The sequence below is a fragment of the Lathamus discolor genome, chromosome 8 (assembly GCF_037157495.1).
Source record: "Lathamus discolor isolate bLatDis1 chromosome 8, bLatDis1.hap1, whole genome shotgun sequence".
NCBI classification, from domain to species: domain Eukaryota; kingdom Metazoa; phylum Chordata; class Aves; order Psittaciformes; family Psittacidae; genus Lathamus; species Lathamus discolor.
The window spans coordinates 14,362,670-14,376,356 of NC_088891.1; the positions used below are offsets into that span (position 1 = coordinate 14,362,670).

Below are 13,687 nucleotides of genomic sequence, written 5' to 3' on the forward strand. Positions count from 1 at the left end.
GTCACTTATTTGGGTTTTTCAGGGATTTTTCAACAACCAAAGAAGCTTATACATATGGAATACAAAACTGGTTAAGGAACAAGCTGCTTATAGCCAAATGGAAAAATCTTTTGATATACACTGGACAACAAAGAATAGGAAAGGAGGAAAAAAAACCCCAGACAATCAGAAAGCAAAGAGAAAAAGCTGTAAGACACTTAGAGCCATTCAAAAGCACTTACTGGCAAGTTGTCAACACCATTACACTTTCAGGCAAGAATGACACTGCCTTACAGCTGCTGTAAGAATTCAGTACAAAGCTGTACCCTCTAACATTCACAGGATGAAAAGGGGTATAAATGAAACAAAGTGTGACCACAATAGCAGTGCAAAAATACTAGCTTCTGCTATGACTTTGCAGTGCCAGAGCTACACTAGAAACCACATGAAGTAACAATGTCAGTGATAAGTTTGTCTTTCTGACGTTTCTGCACAGACACAACTCAAGACTAGATGCAGTTTATCTCAGCATATGAGAGCTTCTTCTAGTTAACTTTATTCACGAAGCAATATTAAAACATTTCTGTTTGCATGGTGAAGACAGCCTAAGCAGAAATTGGTTCTGCAATTACAAGTTTTAGTATCTATATAAGGAAAATCCGAAGCTCACCCTTTTCCAACTCAACAGAAAACTCAACAAGCAGTGAATGGCAAAGATTTCCATCCCCCAAAAAATGGCATGAAAACTCTGACTGCTAAAACTCTGGCATTTAAAATAAATGCAAAAGTACTCCAGACATTTTCTGTAATACATGGTCAATCAAATGCACAGCACTAAAAACCATACTGAAATCAGCTTCAGTGAGGAGGAAGAAATTCTTTTTGCCAGTCACACAGATTTGGAATCCAACAAGAACCATTCATTTAAAACAGTCAAGCACACATATTAAAATGTATTACAAAGCTTACTGATGCCCATTCCAAATCTACATGTAAGTTTAACAATTTTCAAAAAAGCAAATAAAACACTGGCAGCTTAGCCAAATTCTTCAATGAGGACCGGCTTTTAGCATCTGTTTGGAATATCTCTACTACATGTCAGATCGCTACTGTTAATTTTAAGAACACTTCATGCAAGCCATAAGCAATCAGCTTTACACAAGCTGATCTGATTTAATCACGCCACCTTGGAAAGGAAGACTGCGAGACACATGCTCTTTCACCTCATTTCCCCATCCCCTTACACAATCAGGAATCTTCCTCAGCTCCTCCAGCCAACTGACTTTTGTGTACAAGAACATGGGGGAAAAGTAAAAAAAAAAAAAAAAACACATTTTTAGAACTCTGCCCTAAAAGAAAAGTCAATAAATTTTAAATTTAAAATGAAGTTAAGTCATCCAAAAAACTAAGAAGGAGACAGCTTTGCTGCGAATCATCACTCGTCGTATTTAGATGCTAAGCTGTCATTTTCTGATTCAAATGGATACTATACAGATAAATGTTTAACAATTCTCTATTCTACTTCTAAAATAAAACAGTATTTTAAGAAAAGTCCTGCTCTTGTAATAAACTCACTTTGAAAACCAAAAATCACTAACACAAAAGTATTATAGAGAATAAAGAGAACAGAAAAGATTACAAATAAGCAGCAAAACAGAATTAAAAAGGAAGACTAGAGAACTAGAGAAGGGTAACACAAGAGTAAGTATTTTTGTTTGGGTTTGTTGGGGTTTTTCTTGGGTTTAATTGGCCGAATATTCTTATCCTTCCTCCTGAACACAATGCATTGTATATTTCTGCCAAGTACTGTGAGAATCTTAAAAAATATATATACACTCTTTGTAGCTATGAAGGTAAGAAAAAGTTTTTGTAGTCATGCTGCTATTAGTCCTCATGGCCCCAAAAAGTCAATTCTCTCTCAGCTGCTAGCTATTTATGTCAGCTCTGTAAAAGCCTTTAAAATTGCCAAGAGAAAACCTACAATTACTCTATGAACTAAAAGTAATTTTAATTCTCAAAAATATGTTAGCAATTTACTTTCTATTTAAAACAGCAAGCACTTATCAGGAGAGAATACTTTCAAATAAATAGACTGCAGACATACCTTTGGACAAAGGTTCAGATTTAGGGTAACTAAAGTTCTTCTAGACATTGCAAATACTCGGACATGTACTCAACAACACCGATTATCTTTCTGCCTCTCCACACAGAGAAGGTTCCCTAAGCAAAGACTGCTTTGTTTTGGTTTGTTTTGCACACAGTTGCTTAGTAATTTATTGTCCTTACCAGTTTCTAGATGGGAAAATGCATACTGACTGCTAGAGGAGGAACCCATGTTAAAATCATCTGAACTTCGAGCTTCTTCACCATCAGCTGGAGCTTCCTCCTGACTTTGAGTTTCTTCTGATTTTGGAGCTTCAAGTGTAACAATGTCAGAATCATCACTAATAGTTCCAATGCCAGAGCCATCATCAGGGATTTTTTCTTTACTTCCCTAGGGAAATGGGCAATGTAAAAAATATTCAGATACATACAACAAAATAATCTTGAAACATAGTAAGAATTCTCAATGCTTTAAAAAAAAAAAGAAAATCTGTATCTTTATTTTAATGCCTTCAAAACATTGCTCGGCATTGTCACATGGGGCTTACAGAAGCTTTGAAGAACATAATGCAATTTACCTCTGGAACTATCTGAGTTTCCTCAAAAGCAGAAAGAGTACTATCTACCACTGGCATCTCTTCATCATTGCTGCACTGAGCTATATGAAAAGGAAAAAACCAAACATGGGATTAAAACCAGTAACCACAAATTATGCCCACTCATATATAACATAAAAACATGTGTAATTGTGGCAGATTTCTATTATCAGTGAAGTTTTTTCTACAAATACACTAAATCTCATTTTTAATAACTCTCTAACAAAAATTAGAGTCCAATTTGTTATTACACAATTCAGTGGTTTGGAGGATACTTGAATTCAAATGCTCATACTGATCATAATGCAAGTAACCTCTAAATGAAACACAGAGTTCGGTAAAGACCAACACTGTATCTAAGCAGCACCACAGTACATCCATATGCTAGGATAATAAAAGCATTTTCCCGACAGTCACTGGAGTTTGAGTGTCTAGTCCTATTTGTACAAGGAGAGATTATGAATCTGGAAACATGGCCAAGCTCAAATTTAGTCAACTGCACACTGAGCCCATCACGTCTGTGTTCTCATGCCAACATTAAAAAATTTAGTATCAAATTTAGTAATTAAAGTGGAAGGATTTTCACTTTATTAATATGTACCAGACTTAGACTTCCAACTCAATAAATTCTCACACAGCACACTTTTTAGGTGTAAAAGCATTAATGGCTCCTTCCAAATTGCTCTTATTTGATCTGTGACATTATTAAGAAATTTTTTTTTTATCAACAGCACTTCTATAAACTATCTTTCAGCAACACCAGTACATGCTGTTCTATATAATATCTAAAGTATTGACAAAATGAAAGACATTCTACTAATGTCTACTAAGTTGGGGCTGTTCAGCCTGGAGAAGAGAAGGCTGCGTGGAGACCTCATAGCACCTGAAGGGGGGCTGTAGGGACGCTGGGGAGGGACTCTTCATCAGGGACTGTAGTGACAGGACAAGGGGTAACAGGTTCAAACTTAAACAGGGGAAGTTTAGGTTGGATATAAGGAGGAAGTTCTTTCCTATTAGGGTGGTGAGGCACTGGAATTGGTTGCTCAGGGAGGTTGTGAGTGCTCCATCCCTGGCAGTGTTCAAGGCCAGGTTGGACGAAGCCTTGGGTGGGATGGTTTAGTGTGAGGTGTCCCTGCCCATGACAGGGGGGTTGGAACTAGATGATCTTAAGGTCCTTTCCAACCCTAACTATTCTATGATTCTATGATTCTAATTTCATCTATTTCACAAAAAAAAAATACTTTTATAGAGCTGATGACTGATTATTTTCCATACCTCCAATATAGCAAGTGCTCTGACAGAGGCCTACAAACCCTATTAAAAATACCAATTTTGTGCCAGTGCTACAACAGATACTTACCTATATTTTGGAACTACTCCTCTTTTATATCTCACCTTGCAAATCAACTGGTTGCTCCTCTTCTTGCAAAGAAACATATTCTTCTGAAACAAACTCCTGGTTATCATTTGTGCTTCCATTTTCTGAAGTCACTGTCTCTATGTCAGAGCCCTGGAGTTGAAGAGTTTTAAATGAACACCACAGATTTCCATCAGTAAAGCAGAAGGAAAGGGTTACAAAGAAAACAGAACTCTAATAATAAAAACAGAAGAGTAATATCCTTTAAAACTGAAGAAGACTTTAAGCAAAGAAAACAAGAGAAATATCAAATAATTAGCTAAAGGGAAACGACTGTTGGTGTGTTATGACCATGACTGAAAAAAGGCAGAGAAGGACAATTTGGGGTGGGGCAGGGGGGGGAAAATAAGGAAAATTAGCCATCAGTTAACAACTATGCTGAGTATTTTAAGTAACTGTTTCCCAGTAGCTTTATTAGATCTATTTATTAAATAGAATTTAGAGAAATGGGAGATTTTGAATATGGGATCTAATTCTTGTATACATGTCCATGTATTGTATGCAAACACACACACCCTCCCCAAAATGGAACTTCCAAGAGTGCCACCATGTACTCTACTAAGTACTACTACCAGGAAAAATCATCTCAATTCCTATTGGCAAATTTGAATGGCTGTTTTAACAGGACGTCTCTGACACCAGGAAAACAAATATTTATAGAATCTCTAAATTGGATTTCTGTCTTTAATCTAGAAAGGAGCCATAGCTATTAGTCAGCTGCCAGTCAGCAACAACCCCAGAGCAAAACAGGCACTGAAGATACACAATGGTTGGAGACTGCAAGGTACAAAGGCTAACCAGTATGGCTGGCAACTCTAAATATTTAATTTTCATATTGTAATTTTTGTATAATAGAACTGATGGAACATAAGTAAGGTTAGTAGAAAAGTACAAACATGCAAAATGTAACTGAAAAATACAAAGTCACTCTGATCCATAAATAACTAGAGCTGTTTTTGTAAACAGAGGGAGTTATTTTTGCCACAGCAGGTGTGAAATTACAGTAGTAGTAATACTTCCAGATCAGTTTCAGGACTCAAGCAAACATGTATGATTTTAAGAGGAGACTGTACTTGAGGAAGAACAGATACCTCAAAAAGCTACATAAGATATATTCTACAACCACATTAAAGCCTTTTTAAAAGGCTTCAGAAGCTAACTGCTTTAGCAATCTGAAATACACTTTGTATCTTTTGACTATGTATCACAACTTTAATTGCAAATGTTCTGCAGAAATTCGCCACTCAATTATAAGTAAATAGTAAAATCTGACTGAGATCCCAGGAAAGTTAATGTGAAGTTAAATACTAAATGCTAAATACTTAAAATAAAGGAAAAAAAAAAAAAAGAAAAAAAAAATTTTACTACACCCACACCTCAGCCCAGATCTGTAGAGATACAAAAATCCTCAGGACTACAGGGGAAAAGTATACTGGAGGTCCGCACTAAGAGGTGGGGCCTCTCAGAGCTCCTGAGCAACTTCAGCCTGACTTGCTCACTGCTAGGGGAAAGTAAGATAAAACATCAATCTTATCTAACTTCAAGGGTCTTCAACACCTAACTTCAACACCTGAGCAAATTGTTGAAGGCACCTTTACAATCAATACAATGAGTAAAGTCAAGACAGCAAGTAATTTCATCAAATGGAAGCGTTGATCTTAGCAGAAGAATTACTGCTCTCTAGACTCCATGGGCTGTATTGATTTAATCTGTACAATGCAAACTTAGAGACCACCATCAGATTCACACACCTTGCCTGTAGACATCTATGCAGCAACAGAGCCTATTCCAACAGATCTTTAATTGTTCACTTTTTTTTCTCTTGTCTCAAGCTTTATTCTACTAGGAATTAAAAGTTACTTTTGTTTTAATAAAGCCATTGTCACCTTATACAACTAGTCAAACTTCAGAAGGTAGGAAACACACTCAAATTAAATGAGGGCTATACAAAAACAACAGTGACTTTATAAAAGTATGCCTAATAAATGAAGCTATGACAGAGCTCAAAAGATGGACAGAAACACAACTGAAGCCATACAAATTTGACAGAGCTCCACACATGAATTGAACAGGTCTTAAAAAGACAATAATTCTGAGCCAGGAACAGATTTTTGCCTTTCACAGAGTCTGTTCGCGCTTTCCACTTGCTGCCACACAATCTACCATCATAGAATCATAGAATAGTTAGGGTTGAAAAGGACCTCAAGATCATCTAGTTCCAACCCCCCTGTCATGGGCAGGGACACCTCACACTAAACCATCCCACCCAAGGCTTCATCCAACCTGGCCTTGAACACTGCCAGGGGTGGAGCACTCACAACCTCCCTGGGCAACCCATTCCAGTGCCTCACCACCCTAACAGGAAAGAATTTCCTCCTTATATCCAGTCTAAACTTCCCCTGTTTAAGTTTTAACCCATTACCCCTTGTCCTGTCACTACAGTCCCTGATGAAGAGTCCCTCCCCAGCATTCCTATAGGCCCCCTTCAGGTACTGGAAGGCTGCTATCAGGTCCCCATGCAGCCTTCTCTTCTCCAGGCTGAACAGCCCCAACTTTCTCAGCCTGTCTTCATACGGGAGGTGCTCCAGTCCCCTGATCATCCTCATGGCCCTCCTCTGGACTTGTTCCAGCAGTTCCATGTCCTTTTCATGTTGAGGACACCAGAACAGCACACAATACTCCAGGTGAGGTCTCACAAGAGCAGAGTAGAGGGGCAGGATCATCTCCTTTGACCTGCTGGTAACGCTCCTTTTGATGCAGCCCAGGATATCACAACTTCTTTACATAGTAATCAGATCGCTTTTGTATATTTCATTATGAAAGATACCTCTTCAGTGACAGTTTGCCCAGTGGGGGAAAAAACCTCCAAAACATTCCCTCAGCTGCTGCCACTAGCTCAGTCCTGCACTGCCATACCAATTCCTCCTCCACAAGGTGCCAACATCCAGGTTATTTCTACATATTTTATGCCATGCACTCTCCTGCCTGAATAAAAGGACCAAGGAAACCCAGAACTGCAACACGAATTGCAAAGAACTTGTGCAAAAAGCTGCTGTGAGTCCCTGGAAAACACAAAAAACTCAGTCCTTCTTAAAAAAAATCTCTTATCACCTCCAAGCCTTCCAGGCTGTTACAGTTTTTAGGACCCTTCAAGCCCAAGTATGGCAAACCCTCAGCAACCAGCATCTGAAGCTCTGAGAAGGCTCATTCGTGACCTTACAGTACAGGTGTGAGGAGAGTTGCCCTGCCCTCCCACCACCTTCATTTCTCAATAAATCTAATGAAGCGTTGGCATTCCTTCACTCACTGTAGCTTCCGCCAGACTCCACCTGAGGCAAGAAAGCCTGGGAAAACCAGTATTGTGGGTATGGAATACATAATTACATACTCTCTGTAACATAACCTTCTCCAAGGGACTGCCAACCAGTCTTCGCAATGCCATTAATTTCTGGAGACCCCAGACCCTCTAAAGTCCCCGTATCTTTCTTTCTCAATGCGGAACAGCATTCCACACATGAAAGTGCTTGAAATCATGGAAGTAAGACCTAGCAGGTCTGTGTGTATCTTTCTCCAGACTGCATAAGCATTCTGCAAGCAGAGTAAAGCAACACAAAAGACTAGAGGCAGCACATCTCACAGATGTCTTTATGCCAGTCCTCAGCCTCCTGACCTCAGACGCTCAACTTAAAAGACAACGACTGTTGCAGTCAGGAAAAGCAGTTGGTTATGCGCAAATGTCCTGGGTTTACCAGGGTTTACTATAGCATTCACATGAGCCTTCAAAATGCTGCCTTCTAATATTCTAGCCCTTGTGCATAAACTTGTCCTTATCCTATTTTTAACTAATAGGACAGATGGAATGTAGAGACAGAGGCCTGCTCCTAAACAGCAGCTGTTGAAGCTACAACTAGATACCTTAGTGGTAGAAGAGACTTGAAGAAACCACAGAATCAGCTCCCTTCTGCACAAGATATTTTTCCTGCCCGCTATTCCCAGTACTTCTGGGTGGGTTTTTTTTGGGGGTAGGGTGGATGGAAAAGAAATATATTAGCAGCAATAGACAAGCTACACAGAACAATAAAGTTTTCAGGAAAGACAGAACAGAGGAGACCATCTCACTAAAATTCCATCAGTTCTTTGAAGTAAAACCTTTGTAGAAAAAAATCTTTTCAATAACACAGTTTACAGCAGCTATAGTAAAGGATACACATTTTTGAACAGTAGTTTTCTTTTTTATAAACCTCTCTTCTATACTGTCTCTTGATATGTAAAATCCATATAGTTGAAATATTTTATTGCATATAGTCTTAAACTGACAGAACTTATTAATTTGAAATCGGGTACCTCATGGTTGATGACAGTCCAGCCACAAGATGAATCACTGTCACTCGAATTTTCAGACATTTTCAAAGCACACTGAAAGTAAAAGTAGATTCTTTTAACACGTAACACATAGAATTTCGCTGCTGTCAAGGAAAAAAGAGAAACAGAAGAATCCAAATCATGACATTACAGCAGGACCACACTGATTCACAAACTGTTACTCTGGAAAAAAAAAAAAAGTTAGAAAGAAAAATATATTCTTTTTTACATGTTTCCTATTTTTTATATTTGGCACAATTATGGCTTTGCTAGGTACATGCCTATTCTGGCCAGCCAAAAGAGATCTTAGGCTAGCTGAAACTACATACACATGACTAGCCAAAAAAATTTATAATCAAATTTAAAATGTGCCTGCAGCATCATTGTTTAAGACATGTTTCAGTAGATGCAGTTATTTCTGAAGTGTTATGTGCACAAAAACTACAGCTTAGTCAAGAAAACCATAGTGGGGGTTTTTGAGAAGATACAAAATAGGATTTTAGGAACCAGTTCTCTTCAAGTACTGGGCAAAACAATCTTTCATATTTCTTTCACTTCTTTCAAGTACTATCAAACATAGCTACTGATTCTGAAGGAAATTCAGAGAGTACCTTGGGAGTACAAAAACAGAACAAAAAGTAACGAAGAACCTATTTCACTTGTTACAACACTACTGCATGACTTGGCTGGTTACTTCCAGAAGAGAACTGTCTGGCTGCTGCTGCCTGTTTATTCTTTTCTCCTGTACCATGAATACAGAGTATTCACTATTGTTACATGTTCTGATTATTTTTTGAAGTTCTTAAATAACAGAAAGACTTTAAAAAGAAACTTAATGCATTTCCTATAATTAAAATTAAAGTATATTGAATTGTTAAATAAAATTTATTATGGATTTATCTTTGGGAAAAAGAAATTCTCAAAAGTAGAACACTTTCCAATTCATTGTGTGTTATGCTATACATCCTATTTCATAAAACAGCAAAAGAAATCATGGTTCACTAAAGCTTCTATAAAATGATGATTATATTGACAAAGCAGATTGTTCTGAGACCTTCAGACATCTGCTTTATTTCCCACACCAGGTTACTTCTAGTGAGGACACAAAGAAAAGCACCTATTTGTTTTAATTTATGTACTCTGTACTTCATTATCAATCTTGTTTGTTAACACACAAAACATACACAAGCCTTGGATCAGAACATCTACATATGCTGACGTGGCTAGAAACCTGCACAACAAAACATAAAACTTCCAATTCCATTTAGGTTTCTTACAAAACACGGGAAATATTTGTCTCATGTCTTTACATTATGGTACTTAATTGTATGTTTTCCTAACATGACACTTTTTCCCCATCAACTTCAACTAATATATTTGGGGTTCCTCTGTAAAAAAGGCAAATGACAATCATAAGAGTTTATAAAGCAAAAATATTCACTAATAATCAACATGGGTACCGATATCAGAGAAACTACATTTCCATTCATTATAAAGGCCTACTTTGAATTTGGTTGTAGTTTTCCTTTAGATCTTTTTCTTCCTTCATTAGTGCTTTTCCTGGAATCTCAGCTAGGGAACACCAGGACAGGGGTGGCACTTTGCTTTGTTTTTTTTTTTTAAAAACCTACTGTGTTCAATCATCAATTTTTTTTTAATCATACTTCTTCAATCGTCAAAATAACAAGTGCCCAAACGGCAAAGACTGCATTCCAGAGCTCCCATGAGATGATAACATCTCCTTGCTGTCATTAAATGATGTTGCATTTGACTAGGTGTTCAGCAGCAGCATTCCTTTCAGAGGAAGATAACAACCAGCACCAGCGTTTGCTACCTACCAGAAACGTGGCAGGCTATATTGCCAAAACTGCACTGCTGATCTTCAATTATCTTGGCAGAATTCTCTTTGGTATAAAAACATTCCCATTTAATTATTCTACAGTTCAGTGAACACAGCAATCATAAAAGCACCAAATTTATTGTCACTGAAAACCAAGCCTTTTGCATAACCATGGAAAATACAGTTTGGGGCAAACATAGTACAGGCAGCCCCCAAGGCCTTACTAGTGATTCTGATCTCCACTGGGGAAGAAATTCAGGCGGTGGCTTCATAACATGGCAATTCCAGTTTTGGTGCATCTCAGTGCTAGATGAAAAGCAATGAAGTCACATAATGCAAATCCTTTAACAGAAAATAAATAGATGAATCTGTTGATACAACTGCATTTACAAATCTTGGGCAAGTTTCACCAGCAGAGCCTGCACTGGAGATTGCACTGTCAGTCTTTCTCCAGCTAACTCAGCATTTCATCATGGGCCCTGGTTAACTCAACATAAATGCTATTGTGTTCTCCCTCTCCATCCAGAACACAGACTGACAAGACAAGTAACCTAGCACTGCTTAAAACCAATTCTACTCGATACACAACCTTAGCCTCAGGCTTCATGAAGCATTCAACATTTGTCTTCCCTTCCCAAACAGAAGCTTCAGGACCTCACTGTGTGGGCATCAGCATAATGAAAAAAATAAAATAAAAACCCAGAGGAACACACAAACAATGATAATTTTCTATTACTTGCTGGCTTTGATAAATTGCCTCAGAAGTCACTTATCTTATATTCAACCAGAATGTTACACTAATACTGCATATCTAACTTTATACAGGTGATCAATCTCCAAACTAGAAAAGTCTTTCATATCAGGAATGAAATAAAAAAGAATAATTATAAAAACATTGAGAACTGCTAAATTTACCCAATTTATTGACAGATAGATAGCACAGCCTCAAACTGACTGGCAACTCTAGGGTTACTACATTCCTGTAAAGCACATTAAGCAAATATATGTGTGTAAAACAGTTACCAAAAGCAGAGCATTTTATTAATTAGAAATAATTAGCTCTAAAAGGGTTAAACAGCCTAACAGGCTTTAATAAAAAATAATAAAAAAAAAAAAAACCAACAAAAAAACACCCAAAACCAAACCTAGGTACAGTGTTCTTAAACTTCAATCATCAGCTAAACAGCTTATTTCTGCAAAAGATTTATAACACACACAGAGCCAGAACTAAATCTGAGGTCACATCCAGTCCCTTAAGCAAAATGAAATACAGGAGACTAATCTGAACCCAGTGACTAAACTGAGCTCAGAACGAAGTCGTCACCAGCTTGCATTCGCCACCATCAGATGACAAAGACCAAGATCCTGTGTGCTTCTACCGTCAGCCAAAGGTGCTGGATACATTGCCCCTGTCTCTAAAAAGAAAGCTTTGGCCAGGTACCAATAAGACACAAACCTGCAAACTTCCTAACAAATCAAGATGATCCTAATGGGTTGTAGTCCAACAACAGCAGGGATAAGTGGAGGATACAACAGGGTATTCCACATCTCCTGTATTATCAGGCCAAGCCAGAAGGAAAGACTGAAATACAAAGAAACACACACACACCCCCCCCCTTACACACAGCTCCACTGGTTTGGCTCCTCACTAAGTACCTTCATTGCCAGTGTTTTTCAAAAGAAAGTGACAGTTCGAGTTCTTCTATACCTCAGTTTTAACTGCAAAGCTGATCCTAGGCCCATAAATGTCCTACGCTATCAGTGACATGGCCTCTTATATTTCTATAGGCAAAATAAATATCCATTACATTCAGAGTTCGACCTTTATGTAGTGGGGGGAGGGAGCAGGGAATCAGAGCTGCTTTACTAACCTTAGTGAAAAGCAAACCAGAAGCATTAAATGTAAAAGCTTACAGCCATATGGACTGTTGATAATGTTATCCCATATATCTATATAAAAATAAATATGAGATACCACATCCTGCTTATCTGTTCTGAAGCAGAATAAATACCAGTCACAGAAAGAATAACCATTCCAGTCTAAACAAATTCCTAAGTTCTTCCATCTTAATAGAGGATTTCCTAGACTAAAACAATTTCAGTGAGCACAAAGATGAATAACAAGGCAGCGATAGGAATCGGCGTTCTCTAGAGCTTGCTGTGCCGTCATTCCAAGTAAAAACTCAGTTCTCTCCTACAGTGGCTTCTTTGTTGCACAGCAGAAATAAACAAGTTACAGTGGTATTATACTTCGGGGTTTTCATGCAAGTTTTTATTTCTACTGAGCAATGTAATTTCTTCCCAAAGTAACATTTTTCTCCTCCACGACCATATTTAGCAACCCATAAAGACTATTTCCTCGCTGTGATCTCCAGCAAATGCGGCTTCTAAAGGCAACCCGCCCCAAAGCCAGGCAGCCAGCCCCTGTTCACCGTTACTTCCCTCGCACAGGTGTTACTGCATCACCCCTGAGACGGAAAGCGGCGCGGTGCCGGCGCAGCTCAAGCACCAGTAACAAGGTTTATGAAACACAACACCTTGCATCAGCCGGAGGCACAGAGACAGATGACGGAAGCCAAGGAAGTTGGCAAATGCCAGCGCCCAGGGCCAGGGCCGGTGCGGTGCTGAACGCCGCCCGCGGAGCCGGTTGGGCCGGCCCGCAGCACCCGGTTACTCGCGGCCCGCCACCAACACCGGGTGTCCCAGCCCCGCTCCCAGCACTGCCGGGCTTTGCCTCGCTCCAGGCAGCCCCTCCAACGCCGGGCGGCCGCGCACCGACGCCGAGCCAAGCCAGGCCAGGCCGGAAGGCCGCAGCCCCCCGCGGGGCCGGTCGGGTCCCGCCGCGCCGCCGCCTACCTGAGCGCGGCCCCGAGCGGGGCCCGGCACAGACGAGGGAGCGCGGCCGCCAGTGACGCCGTCAAAAACAGCACCGGCCCGCGCGGGACGGCGCCTGCGCGCGGCGGCGCCTCAGCACCCTGGCGAGCGTAGTCCGCGCCCCGCCGCCGGCCAACGGCGCGCGCGCCGCCGCAACTACAGCGACCGGTGTGCACCGCGGCGGGCGGCCCGCCCCGCCGCGCACCGCGCCTCCCGCTGCTATGGCAACGCCTCGCCACCGCCGCGGCCCTGCGCGGCGGCACCGGGCCCGGCCGGGCTGGGCTGAGGCACGGACAGGGCCGGCGTGGCGCGTCCGCGGACGGAAGGAGGGAGCCCGCGGGGAGCGGCGCAGCAAGGCGGACCTGCGGGGCCAGGGTTTGTCCCGGGGGAGAGCGCTCAGAGGGGCCTGCAGCGCGGGGAGCGTGTCAGCTGTGGTCACGGGGTAACCCCGGCCGACAGCCGGCCGGAAGGGACGCGCTCCCTACGTGCGGAGAGCGCGCGTGCTAAAGAACCACC

At 40.6% G+C, this 13,687-nt stretch overlaps 1 protein-coding gene across 6 annotated transcripts in view; it reads right to left on the reverse strand.

The window, feature by feature from the left end:
- The window catches only part of CCPG1 (cell cycle progression 1), a 27,931-nt gene extending 14,620 nt beyond the window's left edge, over window positions 1-13,311 (reverse strand). The window contains exons 1-6 of one of the 6 annotated variants that reach the window (XM_065688316.1): window positions 12,835-13,083; window positions 10,522-10,603; window positions 8,422-8,511; window positions 4,074-4,188; window positions 2,661-2,740; window positions 2,266-2,473 (exon numbers count right to left, since the gene is read on the reverse strand). In XM_065688316.1, coding sequence (XP_065544388.1) covers window positions 2,266-2,473; window positions 2,661-2,740; window positions 4,074-4,188; window positions 8,422-8,511; window positions 10,522-10,596 — 568 coding nt within the window. In that variant the 5' untranslated portion in view covers window positions 10,597-10,603; window positions 12,835-13,083. Of the gene's footprint in view, window positions 1-2,265; window positions 2,474-2,660; window positions 2,741-4,073; window positions 4,189-8,421; window positions 8,512-10,521; window positions 10,604-12,834; window positions 13,084-13,153 lie in introns of those variants that run through there. The other 5 variants (XM_065688319.1, XM_065688317.1, XM_065688318.1 and 2 more) reach the window with 5 other exon arrangements.
- Window positions 13,312-13,687: the final 376 nt, after the last annotated feature.